Source organism: Engraulis encrasicolus, chromosome 1 (genome assembly GCF_034702125.1).
Source record: "Engraulis encrasicolus isolate BLACKSEA-1 chromosome 1, IST_EnEncr_1.0, whole genome shotgun sequence".
NCBI lineage: Eukaryota > Metazoa > Chordata > Actinopteri > Clupeiformes > Engraulidae > Engraulis > Engraulis encrasicolus.
The window spans coordinates 48,305,724-48,323,245 of record NC_085857.1 but is presented as its reverse complement, the minus strand read 5'-3'; the positions used below and the strand labels follow the sequence as shown (position 1 = coordinate 48,323,245).

Below are 17,522 nucleotides of genomic sequence, written 5' to 3'. Positions count from 1 at the left end.
TCTCTCTCTCGCACACACGCACACGCGCGCACACACACACACACACACACACACACCTTTGGCACTTCCTTTCCATTCATATACCGATCGGCTCTCCAAATATCACCCGTATTAATGACCAGAGGAGTAGGTGAGATTGAGAAGGAGGTGAGAGAGGAGGTATAGACAGATTGACGTGTGTGTGTGTATAGAGAGAGAGAGAGAGAGAGAGAGAGAGAGAGAGAGAGAGAGAGAGAGAGAGAGAGAGAGAGAGAGAGAGAGAGAGAGAGAGAGAGAGAGAGAGAGAGATACGGGGTGTCATTGCAACCTTCAGCTCATATGACAAGCGCACGCTAGACCACCACTGCTGGTGCAATCGCCCCGTCAGAGATCATATTTTGATTTGCGCAACTGATTCTGTGCATGCTCTTTAAAAGCTGTAAGGCGATGGATAATACGACGTGCTGGGAGAATATGGAAGAGAAAATGGCACTTTCCCCAATTCTGTGTGTTATGAGTTTAGTATTAACGGTTATTTGTGGCAGAGTAAAACGATACGTGGGAGACAGCAGCTAGCACGCAGCCCAAACTATCCGCTTTCAGATGATGTCGACCCTCAGCGCTTCAGAAATGGTGAGTCTTTTTTTATTTTCCAATACTAGCCACATCTACACGAGGATGCGTATGAATATGGCCAGTGTTACTGTTCAATTGAGGCGACGCAAGTAAACAATGAACTCATCCACATAAACGCGCACATTCATACATCAACCCACTCCGACTCTGGAAACTTCACTGACAGAACATGCATGTGTTGACAACCAGTTCGCTCAGCAAAGCGCTCTCCCGCCACCTTGTGGCCAAGCGCCAGGCTGCGTCTAATCTTCCAGACAAGGTTTAAAAACGCATTTCGTTCGCACCTGTCGCATCTCGAAGAATCAGATTCCAAAACACCACACGCAATTTATCGTTGTAAACATGATCTCGGAAACCCCAGCCACTGACGCTGCGTTCCAGTGTGCCTTGCATGTGCGTGTGCTCGTATGTGATTCCAATGCACTGTGCCCTTTTTGCATCTGATTGTACTGTACTATTCTTACGCAATAGGTGCAAAAGCGGTTGGCCATGTGGATTTAGCTGGTAATTAAATAAAGTCAAAATACTTCTCTCTAAGAAACTTTATGATAAAGTTTGCAAGCTGAGCCATGGAATGTGAATATGCACTGGCGCGATTAAATACCCATGTATTAAGATTTAATTTCTTGACATTCAGAATTGGACTGGAGAGATCTTGTCTGTCTCACCTGCCAACGCTTGCACCACTGACACAAAGACCCTTGTTCTAGGCGTCACACGGACAGGTAACTCAAGTTCAGGGGGGCGAAGGATGGTGTCATACCTGCTATGGCGGTTTATCGAGTTAGTTCAGGACACACCTGCGTTCTGATAAGGATTTCATCACCTTGCATCAACATGACACTGCACTGAAACTATTGATTTAAACACACCATATGAAACCTATCTCGGTGTGTCAGCCTGTTTCCAAACGCTAGCCAATGAGTTGGCTATTAGCCTAATAGTAAATGAATGGGCTGCCAGCCTATTACTAAGCTTGTACAAGGGCTTATCAACACGCGAAATGTTCGCTGTGTCTTGACTTGAAACCCAGCCAACTCCTACTGGCAAACGCGGTCTGTGAACTCAGATCAGCTCAGAATGATGTAACTTGCGTGCAGTCGGTGTTCGCTGTTTTAGATTATTCGCAAAATGTATGTAGCTGACGTTAACAAGTTGGCTAGCATATAGCCAGCAAGCTAAGCCACCCAATACACACACAACAAGCATAGTCAACGGGACAGTAAGTGCACTGTCTGGTTTAAAACAAAATCACACAAGTCTCGTTGGAGGTTTGCTATAATGCAGTCTTAGAGGAGCATCATATTGGTCACGGATGTTCAACTTCGAGCATGTGGATAAGTTTTGCAAGCATGAACAGTTTGACAGGCCACAAGCCACAGTCTGACAGCAGCGAGAAGGTGGTGACAATAGGTTGACAATTTCATCAAGCGCTGACTGAACTGAAAGCCAACCATCGACAGTGGCCTATGGATCAACCGAGTTGTAAAGATAATGTCAATTTTAATATAGTATGCACCATGATAATAATGCATTATTTTCATCAAAACCGGTGAAAATGCCTTACCTCGTAGTGCTTCATGGTTGCAAACTGACAATCCTCCCGGCCTCACACAGGCAGAGTGACACGTGAATGGACCAATGACAGAACGAAGAAGCTACCGGCGCGCAAGTTCAGCGTCGGATGCGCCTGTCTGGTCCCAGGAAATCAACCAATAGGGACGAGTTTCTGTGGAATGGACCGATGAATGCGGGCCAATGTGAACGCATGTTTGTGTATGTTTTAATTGAATTACAATGACGCGCTCGCCAGACAGAGAAGTCTTGTTCGCTGTGTTGCAAGACCATCAACTGTAGCCTATTGAGAGATGTCCACGGAATGGATATAGTTAATGTATGATACTGCATATAGTTGTTGTATAGGTGCGATGGCCAGTGTACATTTTTTTAAGTCATTTTCATCATGTTAGACTTAAGTCAGATTGAAAAGAATAAGGGTCTCTTGGTTCACATGGATGAAGTAGAGAGGGGCTGGCTATGTCAGGCTAGTGTCTTAGTGCAGTCATATTCCATTCCAGTAAAAAAAAAAAAAAAAAACAGTGATGAAGCGTATCATAGGCTACTCCAGATTCAGTAGCCTACTAGTTTGAACATCAGCGAAGAACTTTAGCTATAACAGTTGGAGTGGGATGGGACTAATTCTTGGTGTAAATGAAGTTGCTCAGATCACTATGTTTTTGAATCCTGAATCTTGAATGTCTGGACACAGTGAAGCTGACCGTGTTGGCCAGGCCCAGGACAAAGTAAGACATACAGTATAGGCCTAGTATAGCTATCGGTCCCTCTCCCTGGGCCCGGGACAGCTGCCCGCCCCTCATGCCTCCACAACCCATTCTACAATAAATTGATGCGCTCATACTGTTGTCTTCATATACAGCTCAACTGGTAGAGGAGGCGTATAGCAAATAGAAGGTTGCAAGTTCGAGCCCCTCTCTGCCGGTCTCCATCGATGTGAGCTTGAGCAAGACACTTCACCTCAGTTGCTCCTGGTGGCAGAGTGGTAGGCCTACCCTGTGTGGAAGTCTCTGCGGCTGGTGTGTGAATATAATTGAGAATGGGTGAATGTGAGGCATGCAATCCATGAGTGCTTGAAGGAGTGGAAATGTGCTATATAAATGCAATCCATTTACTATTTATTGAAAGTTTAACAAGTTATAGAAACAGGACTTACACACCATAGAGGCAGTAGTAGGCCTATATTTGCATTATCCACATACATACACAGTATTCACTAGGCTACATTTCTGTCAATTTTGCCCAGAGACACTACTGCAGACGTGGGCAAACTCAGGCCTGGGGGCCACATGCGGCCCTCTGATCAATTTCATGTGGTCCCCAGAGCCACAAAAGGCAACTTTTAAATCCAAATTCCAAGTTACTCAACATCCTTAAAATGTTACCTAAAACAAGAGTCTTACGAATTTAAGATTAACCAAAGACATAGGCTTCATCTAAATACATTTAATTACAATGTGCAGAAATATCATTACTGGCAACTAACGTCATTGTGTACACTGTTTTATTATTGACAAGGTGAACTTGTCTGTGGCATCCGGCCCTTCGGTCAATATTCTAAACCCAATGCGGCCCTCGGGCCGAAATAATTGCCCACCCCTGAACTACTGCTATGCTGTATGGAAAATGTAGAACAGCATAGGCCAGGGATTCCCAAACTTTACCATGAAAAGGCCACCCATAGCCTGGTAGATTCCAGCCAAGCCCATATGGGTCATGCTAAACTATTTATTTCTGTGCACCCCCTTTCACAACCATAGTCTATGTCTCTGTGTCACTGCCCCATTGGTATATATAAAATAACGATAATGTTAGTAATGTTCAGAGATGCAAAAGATTATTTGAATGCAGTCCTCAACTAATTAAGATATTGTTTAGCTTATTTTTTGTTTTACTTTAGTGTAATTATTCAATGTATTCAATTATTTTTATTTCTTTTCCTGTCAACCTGCTGCTGTCCCCCTAGCACCCCTTCACGGCCCTCCAGGGGTCCCCGGCCTTCACTTTGAAAACCACTGGCATAGGCTATGCAGCAACAACCATGAAGCAAGAGGTTAAGCTCAAGACGCAGGTTATTATCCGACATTAAGTCATACAATCACAGGATATGCAGTACAAGCCTGGGTGCATTATGCACACTTTGACAACTTGTCTCATTCACTCAAAGTCCAAGCCATCCATCACACTTGCATGATATTTTATGGATAGAGCCGAGGTGTGGATATAATTTACTTTCGAGCCATTGTAACTGTTTTAATTAATAAGTGTAAGTGTAGTGTTAATGTGTTTTGCTCCGAGTCCTTTCACTTCTGTGTGCACCTTTCACTTCTGAAATGACTGTGTAGGGAGGGAGCATTGACAGTAAATAGAATGGACGCCAAATCGACGCTATTTGCCATTCAACGCTTTGAAGCCAGATTTGGGAACATTCCAACTTACATTCCACCTTAGCAACGCCAAACGCAGGTGCTGATTGGACAACAACAAGACTTCTAACGGTCAATCAAACCATGTTCTGATGCTCATTGGTCAATTTAACTTTTAATATCTCTCTAAAATAAAACATCACCACAAAAAATCACCACCCTGGTAAGTTGGAGAGCAAGGGGACCTACTAGTTGAGCGAAAAATGATCCCCCTGGAGTGGCATTTAAGGGAGATACAGGGTTTTATGTCTCTCATAGGAATGAATGGGATTTGGCCATTTTTTGGTCTTTTTGGGTCCAACCTTGGCTCCAACTTGGCTTCAACAATGAAATAGAATTTTGGCCTCCATTCTATTTACTCTCAATGGGAGGGAGAGAGGGAGGGGGCGCGCGAGACCTGTCCCTGTGCTGAGCGCCTGTTCTAGTTCTACAGTTGTATTGTGACGCAACATGAGGGGCGGGGTTGACATATTGTTTAGAACTCGCCGAAGAATCTACAATCTTGTGGAATATTCTCGAAGTTTCGGCGTCGGTACATAATGTGGAACAGAGAGAGAAGCGGGCAGGACGGCAGTTTAGAAAGCTGAAGAGCTACAACTTGTGTGCTCCGCCTGACAGCTCGTAAAGTTGATGTTTCTCGTGAATAATAAGCAAGGCGATTTTATTGTAGGGAAACAGCACTGCAGAGAACAGACGGTGGACCAGATCTGACAGCTCAGCGTCGAGCGTTTGACAGTTTGTCGGAGTTGACACAAAGTTAGCGCTAGCTGGACTAGCTAACAGATCTCACCGATTCCGCTACTCGACCCTGCGATAAACTCGCAAAGTTAAAGACAAATGGTGAAAATGGGCAAAGACTACTACAGCGTTTTAGGGATACAGAAAGGTGCGTCGGAGGACGAGATCAAGAAAGCCTATCGCAAGCAGGCGCTGCGTTATCACCCAGACAAAAACAAGTCGGCGGATGCAGAGGACAAATTCAAAGAAATCGCCGAGGCATACGATGTACTCAGTGACCCAAAGAAGAAAGACATCTATGACAAATTCGGAGAAGAAGGTGAGTTTGTCTTGCCTCAGTTTTGTATTCAGTGTATCGATCACTGACACATCATGTGCGTGCACTGAGTCAAATAACCGAAACAGCAACACGGCAGTCTGCCCAAGTTCTGTCAAACAGAAGCGTTAAATTGGCTGCCAAATGTGAAACAAACTGTCGTTAACTTGGGACAAACATTCTACATCTTACTAACAAGTAACAACGTGCACGATGTTCTGGCAAATGGATGAGATCTAGCCTGGTTTTACCAGGCCACATGAAATACCTGGTAATATCTATTACGTGGTAATTCAAAATGAATGGTCTGGGCTGTCAAGCTAAGAGAGGGCATCCATGGTGACATTTAGAACTAGGCGAGTCTGTCTGTGCAAGATACAGCATGCTTGCTGTAAGCTGTCACTAATCCCTCTCTAGGCTCCAGGGCTGTTGAGTCAGTTGCCTATATCAAGGCAGGCAGGCTGCTTGATGCAGTATTCAAAGCCATTGCCATGACAGTTGGTTGTTTGTACTCATAGACCTATAAAGTAGAGTTTATTATGGCTTTACTTCAAACTGTGAAGCATGTTGGTTATTCTCACTACGTTTTCAGCAATCCACACGAGTTAAAAAAGACGTCCCGGACAGGACATTCAGATAAATTGTTTATGTTGTGCCACGCTGGCTGTGCAGGTTATAAAATATGTAGAACTAGGCTGGCTATAGCAAGTTATGTAACGCATGGAGTAGGCTAACACACGTTATGTTTGAAACGCTTTCGTTTTGAACGGTAATCCATTCGTTTTGTCCTGCCCGTGAATGAACGCGACTGTGCTGGAAACTTCTCGCTTGAGCGTCAGAAGTGGGGCGGACGCTTTGAACGTGCCCGTGCCCGTGGCAAAGGCCTTTTGGCAGCAAGTTCATGAGCGCAATGCCGAAGTCGCTTCGTTTGCAGTGCAGACTTCTACACGCACCAGTCAGTCACACAATTGTCATTATTCAACACATGCCTGCAAGGCATAGGCCACTAAAGTATTTATACTTATAAAGCAGATCTTTCCACGATGGCGAGCCGAAATCCACACAGACCCGCGTGAGCTATGTTTGCCCGTCTGACGACATGGGACTTTCTAAAAGCGGCGGATGCATTATTATTCTGAAGTCGTAACGTCGGTGTAATAACGTTGTGCTAGCTGTCACTCCATTTAGATGTCAGCAACATCTCTCTAGCAGCGCAGCTGTCATGATGACAGGCCTTTAGAATGCGTTTGTAATTTGTGGCTGTGCTCTGTAAATTGTTTAGGCTGAGGTGTCAAGAGCAAAAAGTAGAAGAAGTAAATCCTAAGTAAGCACAACACCAGTACATGATATTCATATTGCATAGGTGTTAGATCAGTTATTCCACTGTACCACTGCGGTCGACTGTGGTAAAAAAAAAAAAAAAAAAAGCAAATTGAACCCCCCAAAAAAGAACCGGCCACAAATTTGATCCAACCAACTCCAAATCAGCTGACAGGTAGGCAGGCCTGCTGTAGTCTTTTGTAGATCAGTTACTCTGTGAAGTCACCTGTGTTGGAAGGAAACTGTAGCACTTTCCCACTTTTTTCTTCTAGTTTTACTGTTGACACCTCTGTGTTTTGGTGAAAATCTAATATACCACCCTGCGTCAGTCAGAATAGTTAAAAGTTACAAGCAGCTTTTTCCTGAGGCCTACTATGCTCTATGCTACTTGACTTTTGTCAAACATTGATCTGGAAGTTTGAAAATGTCCACATGGGACACACACGCCCCTAACTGACTGTGTATTTGGCACTTTTTAATCTTGTCAAGTCAGTGATCATCACACACTCTAAGCAAAACAAACAAACAAACACACACACACACACACACACACACACACACACACACACACACACACACACACACACACACACACACACACACACACACCACAATGCTTGCTCAGTCTTTGCCATTTGTTCTCGTCACCATATTGACATTTGACGTCCTGTGATATTGATGCATTGTTTCGCTGAGTCCTGTTCGATTTCTTTTAAATGGGCCTGCTATCCTGAATATGGTAGGCCACTGGCTTTTAAAGTGGGGGCCGGGCACCCCACCATACTACTTAACAACACTCACTATTCTCTCCTTACCATGCACAACCACATTTAAAAATCCATTTCTCTCTCTGCCTCTGTCTGTCTGTCTGCCTCTCTCTCTCTCTCTCTCTCTCCCTCTCTCTCTCTCTCTCTCTCCTCTCTCTCCTCTCTCTCCTCTCTCCTCTCTCTCTCCTCTCTCTCTCCACTCTCTCTCTCTCTCTCTCTCTCTCTCTCTCTCTCTCTCTCTCTCTCTCTCTCTCTCTCTCCTCTCTCTCTCTCTCTCTCTCTACCAGGTCTGAAGGGTGGCATGAGCCCCAACACTATGGCATTGCCCCTCCTACATGACTACTGGTACTCTGTACATACCACAGACGAGACAATCAAATGAATTAACCCTTTTCTCTCTCTCTCTCTCTCTCTCTCTCTCTCTCTCTCTCTCTCTCTCTCTCTCTCTCTCTCTCTCTCTCTGCCTCTCCAGGTCTGAAGGGTGGCATGCCGGGTGGCGGGGGCGGTCCAGGTGGCATGGGTCCCAACGGCTTCCACTACACCTTCCAGGGCGATCCGCACGCCATGTTCTCCGAGTTCTTCGGCGGTCGCAGCGCGTTCGACGTGCTGTTTGGCGGCGGGCGTAACGGCATGCCCGGCATGGACGACATGGACACGGACGACCCCTTCGCCGGGTTCGCCGGCATGGGCGGAATGCCCGGGATGTCGTTTGGCGGCGGGCGCATGCCCGGGGGTGGTATGGGCGGGTAAGTGTGACCGGCAAACATGCTAACGCGCTTTAAATTAATACCAGTCAGCTGGCCAAATGCTGGTGAAATGTGAGTTTGGCTGGTTGAAAAGACCAACTTACCAGCCACTTTAACCCATTAGGTAACGTCCGTTTGGCTAGTACTAAGATAACTTCGGCAAGTACAGTAAGTGTGCAGGAAAACACAGGCATGTACCAAGTCTTTCTGCCTTCTTTTTGTGGAGGTAGAAACTGGAATGTCAACATTCGCCCTGTCCCGCAATTCAATTTGTGGTCACTGGGGCCGTCCAGATTTCTATGCTAGCAATGGTGAAGAATCTTTAAAAAAAAGTCCTGGTTCCGGTTGGTGATCCGGATCACCACCAGAATTTAATCACTTGTTCCTTGGGTCATTTCCAACGAGTCCACCAAGGTTCATTCAAATCCGTTCATAAGTTTTTGAGTTATCCTGCTGACAAACAAACAGACAGACAAACCAACGCGAAAGCATAAGCTCCTTGGCGGAGGTAATAATATAATGTTATATTCCCAGGCCCGGTGGTGGTCGCATGATGCCCAAGAAGAAGGACCCCCCTGTGGTGCACGATCTGCGCGTCACCCTGGAGGAGGTGATGACCGGCTGCATGAAGAAGATGAAGATCTCACGTAAGAGGCTCACGCCAGACGGACGCGGCACACGCTCAGAGGACAAGATCCTGGAGGTAGGCATCCATTTTATATTAACAATAATAATAATGATAAGCTAATTATTAAAATTAAGAACGAAAAAGAAATTATACATTTTAAACAAGAGACTCACGCCCCAAAAAGGGCAATTCAATTTGCAACAAGACAGCATAAACGCACAGACAACAACAACAGATACCACAGGACAAACATGAAGTGATTGTCCGCTAATTTCCAATGCCCGTCCCTAAATTTCCACACCAGGTAGGAGAGATCAGGTCAATTAATGTAATGTAACGTCATGTCATTTTCAGGTGGACATCAAGCAGGGCTGGAAGGAGGGCACCAAGATCACGTTCCCCGGGGAAGGCGACGAGACGCTCACCAACATCCCGGCGGACATCGTCTTCGTGGTGAAGGACAAGCCCCACGCCGTGTTCCGACGGGACGGCTCCGACATCGTCTACCCGGCCAAAATCTCGCTCAAAGAGGTGAGTCAGGCGGTGCGACATTTGATGCTTAACCTGTAACCTTTTTTAATTAGGGGAGCTGGGGTTAGTCTAATGTTGTTGGTATCAGGCTGCGATTTCAAGGCTGAGAGGAGCAGAGAGAGAGAGAGAGAGAGAGAGAGAGAGAGAGAGAGAGAGAGAGAGAGAGAGAGAGAGAGAGAGAGATTGAACTATTATATTTTTTTCTATTTTATTTCATTTATTGATTTTTGTCATTGTTTATCTCAAATAGATGGCTGCAGACTCTTTTACATTCCTTTTACATTTTCCTTATAAAGCTTTCTCTCAACCTTTTTTGGCAGCCCTTTTTATTGCTATTTAATTTTATTTTTTTGTTTTTTTATTTCCACCTACACCTTGGACACCTTAGACGTTTCTTAAGGGTCTGCTCTGCAGCCATCGTATCTGAAGTAAACCAATATTGTTCGAAATGGATGACGGCAGGCTTTCTAGATTCTAGGCTTTCCAGACTCTGCCACAACACTCTCTAGAACATTCCCTCCTCTCATGGACATTCCAGGCACCCACATAGTATATGATAAGACAGAGCCACATTCTACGACATTCTACCGCTCCTATCAGTCACTGTAAATCAGTTATTGTCTAAGAATTACGTCAAACTTTTAAGCTGTGCTGGCTCGGAGCTACGAGTAGTTTTGCCAGACAGATTATCAGGAGAGAGGTAACGCTCCAATAATTTAACTTGAGGGCAGGTTAGGGGTGGGCGATATGACGATATTAAATCGTGAATCGTGATATTGAGTAAAAGATCGTCTCGAATCTGCCAAATGGAGAAATCGTATAGATCGTCTTGCCGTGAGATTTTTATTTTATTATCAGCATCAGAGTGATGTTTTCTCACTTGTGTTGATGTCTTCACTTTATTCTTTACATTATAGGTATTCCAATTGTACACTTTATGAGAGTATCATCAGTGTGTTAACATTTTATTGACTGCAAATTACAAATTGCAAGTATATGAAAGTTGTTTTTTGTTGTTTTTATTTTTTGGATGGAAGATCGTGGTAAAAAATCAAAATCGAGATTTCATGTTAAAAAATCGTGATACAACACTTTTGCCATATCGCCCACCCCTTGGGCAGGTGGAAAGCAAGCATATACAGTTGAGGACGATATTACTAGCCCCCCTCCTGAAATTAGACATATCTCTTCATTGATCATTGAGAATGATCATTATTAATAAATGTATGTTATTCTGGAAACGAATACACCATGGAGATAGTATCCAATAAGTTAAATTTGGACTTTTCCATTTTCACAATGAGTTTAAACAAAAAAGTGTAAAAATGGCAAGGACAAAATTATTAGCCCCCTTATCATTAATAGTCAATACAGTGCCATTTATGAACAAAAATGGACACCAGGCACTTTGATTAGTTGTTAACTATGTTGGCACATGTCCTACCAGGGATTTTGGCCCATTTTTTTCATTGCAAATACTTAAGCTGGTCCAAATTGCATGGATGTTGAGGATGGCCATTCATTTTCAGCACTCTTCAAATACTATCTAAAGGATTGAGGTCTGAACCACTCCATGACCATGGTTTTAGAATCCTTGAAGAACATTTGAACTATTTTGGATGCAAGTTTTGGGTTATTATCTTATTGAAAGATCCAGTGAAGATCTTAGCTCCCTCTATGAGCATATTTTTGCAAGGTCACTTTCCACATTCTATCATAATTTTCAGTTTTTATGGTGCCGTACACCCAAACAAGGTTTCCTGTGGCTGAGGCTGCCACAGAATGATGCATCCACCACCATGTTTAATTGTGGAAACCATCTTATAACGATTCAAGGCCTATCCCTTTCTTCACCGGACAGAAGCAGAATCCATGCATCAAAGCAGATGCAATTGAATATCATCAGATGAAAGCAGAGACATTCAAAACTCATTTTTGACTTTCAAATGTTCACAGGCAAAGCTCAATAACACTCTGATATGCACTGCCTTTAGTAAAGGGGTTCTTCTGTGATGATGGCCCCAAAGCCCAATATGATGATAATCCCTAACAACTGTCTTTCTTGGGGGGAAAAAAACCTCCAGGTGAGGCCAGGTCAATAACCATCATCTAGGCAGGTGTCCAATGCTTATTTGGTCTAATGAGGCTAAGCAGTTTCCACAGTTTCACATAGTGGTGGGGCATCAAGTTTAGTGTGTATTCAGCCTCAGACACAGGGAGTCTGGGTCTGAATCTGGATTGCTGGGTCTTCCAACAACATTGTAACCCAAAGCATACATTTAGATTAGTTCAGAGGTTCTTCAAGGACACTAAAATCATGATATTGGAATCACCCGCTCATAGTCCAGTCCTCAATCCCACTGAGAGTCTGTGGTTAATGTCTATGTTCAGCATCCATGCGATTTGGACCAGCTAGAACACTTTGCAGTGAAGAAATGGGGCAAAATCCCTAGTGGGGCATGTGCCAACCTAGGTAGCAACTTATCAGAGCCTGTTGTGTTTTGGTTCATAAATGGCGCCATATTGACTATTAATGATCAGGGGGCTAATAATTTTGTCCTTGTCATTGTTGCCCTTTTTTGTTTAAACTCATCGTAACAATAGAAAAATCAAAATTCAACTCATTGAACATTATCTCCATCAGTGTATTTGTTTCCAGAATAACAGAAACGGTTAATAATGTTCATTCTTACTGAGAAATCAAGAGAAATGTCTAACTTCAGGAGGGGGCTAATAATATCGTCCTCAACTGTATGTTTTTTCCAAAAATGGTGGTGTGTTTGAAGATGTATCTGATCATTTAGAGTGAAATTAATGCATTTGTTTGAACCAGGTATTGACACTGATGTTTCATGTTTTATGTGTTTTCGTGTGCATGTTTTTTTTTTTTTTTTTAATCAGAATATATAGCTGTTTATCTTTTTCATCACATACATAGGGAGATTCTGATCGGAACAGTCCAGGAGAAGTATTTTTTTTTAAAAGGCAATTCAAAAGAATCAAGATTAAAATATTCTGTAGCATCATGCAACAATTTATTTTATTATTATAACATTATGCTAATACTACTAGCTGAGTAGATATGCCAAGTGAAGGCAGGGGAATGGATTTAAAATAGGGCATCTCACACTTAAGGGCTGTTCCTTGTGCTTGAATGAGTGCAAACAGTTGATGCAATGTACTCGTTGCTCTGGTGGTATGTGTGTGTGAGTTTGTGCATGAGAGAGGGTGTGTGTGTGTGTGTGTGCGTGTGCGTGTGCGTGTGCGTGTGTGTGTGTGTGTGTGTGTGAATGCCATCAGAGTAGTGGTGTCTCGGTGGACAGGGGTGGAATGTTCAGTATATTGCCACACCTGTTTCCCTGGTGACGTTCGTTTCAACCCTGATGAGGATGAGATAGCTAGCAGACGTACGCATGCACACACACATGCACATACATACACACTACCTGTGATGGCTAACACACGCATGCAAACAAACACACGCCCACACACACACACACACACACGCAGACACACACACACACTAAATGAGATGGGATGAGATAGCTGACACTCACTTGCAAGCGCACACACACACCGACTTACACACACACACACACACACGAGATGCGATGAGATGGCTACCTGACACACACTTGCAAGCACACACACACACACACACACACACACACACACACACACACACACACACACACACACACACACACACAAACACACTTAGTCACTACCTGTGCTGACATGTGTGCAAACACACACGCACACTGAAACACAAATGTGCATACCAGTGTCCGTTACCACTTCTTGACTTGCCCTGTTGAATAGCTAACGCACACGTGCACGCGTGCACTGCACACACACAAACACACACACACACACACACACACACAGTGTCAGTTACAAACCCTCTACACTACAATACCTTTAGATTTGCCTTCTCTCTCTCTCTCTCTCTCTCTCTCTCTCTGTCACACACACACACACACACATACACACACACACACACACACCAGTGTCTGTTACAACTTTGGCCAGCTCATCAGATCAGCTACCTGACACACACACAGACTCACTAGCTGCCTCAGTGTGTATTGGGAGTACCAGTTCTTCTTATAGTGCCTAGGGAGGCCCTTGGGAAACCCTTGATAAAGTAAACAAATATTAAAGAATGCTTAGCTACCTGATATACAGCACACACACACACACACACACACACACACACACACACACACACACACACACACACACACACGTCAGCTCCTCTGTTTTGGGAGTGCCAGTTCTCCTTATAGCATCTACAGGGCCCCTGGGAAGTGATTACTAAAGTAAACAAATACAAAAGCATGCAGCACTAAGCCCCGCAACGCCCTCCACTTGACCTCTGCCATTTTGTACTATACAGTACACTATGAGTCACTGCACTACTTTACATCATACACTTAGCTGATGTCGCTTTCCAAAATGCCACACAGTTATTTAGCTAGCCTACAGCTTAACTGCTATTGGTGAACTCCAACCATACTCCGGGTAACACGGTTTGTAATGGAAACACAAAACGGGCTGGTTTAACGGCACCACTCGGCTCGATACGGTACGACACGACACTGCATGGCACAGCCGAGTTGTATGTGGAAAAAAGCCTTATGAGTCATTGCACTACATTACATTACACTTACGTAGAGAATGTCGTTTTCCAAAATGCCTCACGGTTATTTAGATACAGCAATGTATTGGTTACAGGCCCTGTAGAGTTCAAGGACAGCCGTGGAGGTGTACGAGTCACCACGTGACAATACATTACATTCCACCTAGCTGACGCCGCTTTCCAAAACGACTTAGAACTAGAAGGCACTCCGAGAGTGCAGACCTCTGCCAAGGAAGCTGTTTGATAGAACATTAACATGAACATACACATATTAACAGAACATTAACTATGTTACCCCCTAATTCTTTCAAATCTTTCTGCCTTGTTTGGGTGGTGTTGGAAACTGGAATGTCAAAATTCGCCCTATCCCGCTATGGTGAAGAATCTTTTTTTTTTTTTAAATCCTGGATCCTAACCGTGATCCGTGTCACGTCCCCAAAATGTAATCACTTGTTTCCAACAACTCCACAAAGTTTCATCAAAATCTGTCCATAACTTTTTGAGTTATCCTGTTGACAGACAGACTGACCGAAAACATGACCTCCTTGGCGGAGGTAATAATTTAGATACAGGGTATTGGTTACAGTACCCCGTGATGCTCAAGGGCACTTGAAACATGGAGCTGTAGGGAAAGGTAAGGGGAAGGATTTACCTGTAAACCTGCCACCCGTTAATCTTTAGAGAGCAAGTCCTTAACCATCCCATTCCACTTAGCTGACGCCTTCATCCAAATGGACTTACAGTTGCAGTGCCTGTATGCCTGTACCCAAATTAACTTGCATGCAGTGCCTGTATGCCAGTACCCAAATTGACTTACAATTGACATACAGTTGCAATTATTTAGGTTCAGCATTGGTTACAGTTATTATAGGGTATTGGTTACAGTGCCTGGAGCAATGTGGGGTAGGGCTGCACAATTAATTGAAATTAATCGAATATTGTGATATAAGTGTGAAATCGATATCGTGATTTCAATCGGATTTAATCGTGCCAATACAATAGTGACCTGCCTTCGAGCGTCCTTGAAGCCAGAAGATGTTTACAGGCTGGTGTTTCTGGCCAAAAATCTGTAGGCCTGCCTAAAGTTTCACGCTACATAATTATTACAATTCAGTTCATGTTCAACCCTTATAATTCATTCATAATTTTGTTCAACCCTATAATTCATTCTTGGTTATATTTCATTTTGTGATTAAAAAAATAATAATAATAATAATAATAAAAAAATCATAATCGTGCAGCCCTATTGTGGGATAAGATACCATACTCAAAGGCACCTCAGACATGGATGGAGGCTAGAGGCTTTACAAAAAGTGTATTGTAACCTTTAGTCTTACTGGGCTGTTGGCAAGCGTTCCACTACTTATGCTTCTGTCCGTTTCTTTTTCGGCTGTGTCACTCTCTCTCTCTCTTTCTCAAAGATGCAATCAGCATGCACTTTTCTCCTGATGTGACTGATAGTGTGAACAAAGGAGTTGGCCAAGCAAGCAGTGGTGCGTGTGTATGACTAGGCACAAAATTAGAAACTGAACTGTCAATGTGAATGCAAGGCAGAGAATAATCCAGAAAGTGTATGCAAAGTATTGCTTTCTTCTCTCTCTCTCTCTCTCTCTCTCTCTCTCTCTCTCCAGCCCTGTGTGGCTGCACGGTGAACATCATTGGTGTTCTTTTTCCCCACTTTTTTGTTATTCTGTTGTTGTTAAAGATTTAATTTCTTTCTCTCTCTCTCTCTCTCTCCCTCTCTTTCTCTCTCTCTCTCTCCTCCAGGCCCTGTGAACGTGCCCATCCTGAGAGGGCACAACATGCTTCTGACCATGCATAGCATTTAATTAACTCTCTCTCTCTCTCTCTCTCTCTCTCTCTCTCTCTCTCTCTCCTCCAGGCCCTGTGAACGTGCCCATCCTGAGCGGGCACAACACGTTTATGACCATGCATAGCATTTAATTAACTTCATCTCTCTCCCCCCTCTCCCACCTCCAGGCGCTGTGCGGCTGCACGGTGAACGTGCCCACCCTAAATGGCCGTAGCATGCAGGTAGCGATGCAGGAGATCGTGCGTCCGGGCACCAAGCGGCGCGTGACGGGCGAGGGGCTGCCCTTACCCAAGAGGCCCGACCGCCGCGGGGACCTGGTGGTGGAGTTCGACATCAAGTTCCCCGACAGACTCAGCCAGAGCCAGAGAGACACCATCGCACAGGTGCTGCCCGCAAACTAGAGAGGCGCAGCAGAGAGAGGCGGGGATCGGAGGGGCATGGCATTTGCCTCTGGACCCAGGGCCCACCCGTATTGATGGTGGAGGCCCTGTTATGACCTTTGCAGCCGTATGGGGGGCCCCATTCAGTGTACCGCCACTGAATGCAGGTGCTATTGAGCCCCCCATCCATTCAGTACCTGTAATCTCCCCAATCCCATCCCCTTTCATCTCATCAACCCCCCCCCAACACACACACACACCATCTCATTCCCACACCATTCCTCTATACACTCCTGAGCTGTTGTGTCCCGCCTTCCCGACCTCTTCCAGCACTCCTGTCCTGTCAACCGCACCGCACCAAAGGACATGGACACACACTATTGGCCACAAGACCTGCCAATCAAAACCATACAGGCCTGGGAGGAGGAGGCAGAGGAGGAGGAGGAGGAGCAGAAAGCAATGCCTTCTGTTGTTGTTTTGTTTTGTTTTGTGTTGCTCTGTTGCTGCGGACAACAAAAGGCATATACTCAGATGGACTTTGATTTTTTTTATTATGCATATGTTTTTTTGTAAGAAAAGTTAAATGTACATATTCCGTATCTGGCATTTTGTTTTAATTTTTCCTCTCTGGCTCCTGAAACAGAGATGTCAAGTACAAGTAATTTCTCCAAAACTCGCGCCCTTTCCTTCATTTTTAAAATATTCAACCAACAAGAGTGATTTATCTGGAAAAAGAAATTACGCCTTGTGGCAACATGGGGAAATGTGTCTGTTCCAATGTCTGGTCAGATAACCAGAGTTATTTGTCAGATGACCAGTGTTATTTGTCAGATGGATCACGGTTGGTATTTTAAAATGTTTGAATGTCCAACATTAAAATGTCCCATATGAAACTGTCTTCACACCTAAGTCGTCAACAAAGACATGGGACGGAGGACAGAGGAAAGAATTTGAGTATGGAGGAATGACTTGCACCCATACTGCTGTACATACACAGCTCTGCCCTGAGACATGCTGCCCTGCCC

General features: G+C 44.3%; 2 protein-coding genes across 2 annotated transcripts in view; one reads left to right on the top strand and one right to left on the bottom strand.

The window, feature by feature from the left end:
- tecrb (trans-2,3-enoyl-CoA reductase b) overlaps nucleotides 1–2,255 on the bottom strand; it is a 40,488-nt gene extending 38,233 nt beyond the window's left edge. The window contains exon 1 of the mRNA XM_063204353.1: nucleotides 2,183–2,255. Coding sequence (XP_063060423.1) covers nucleotides 2,183–2,197 — 15 coding nt within the window. The 5' untranslated portion in view covers nucleotides 2,198–2,255. The remainder of the gene's footprint in view (nucleotides 1–2,182) is intronic.
- A 2,837-nt stretch (nucleotides 2,256–5,092) lies between these two features.
- Nucleotides 5,093–16,947, top strand: dnajb1b (DnaJ heat shock protein family (Hsp40) member B1b). The gene is made up of 5 exons (XM_063204475.1): nucleotides 5,093–5,673; nucleotides 8,230–8,503; nucleotides 9,038–9,206; nucleotides 9,486–9,662; nucleotides 16,285–16,947. The coding sequence occupies exons 1-5, from the start codon at nucleotides 5,454–5,456 to the stop codon at nucleotides 16,516–16,518; spliced, it is 1,074 nt and encodes a 357-aa protein (XP_063060545.1). The 5' UTR covers nucleotides 5,093–5,453; the 3' UTR covers nucleotides 16,519–16,947.
- Nucleotides 16,948–17,522: the final 575 nt, after the last annotated feature.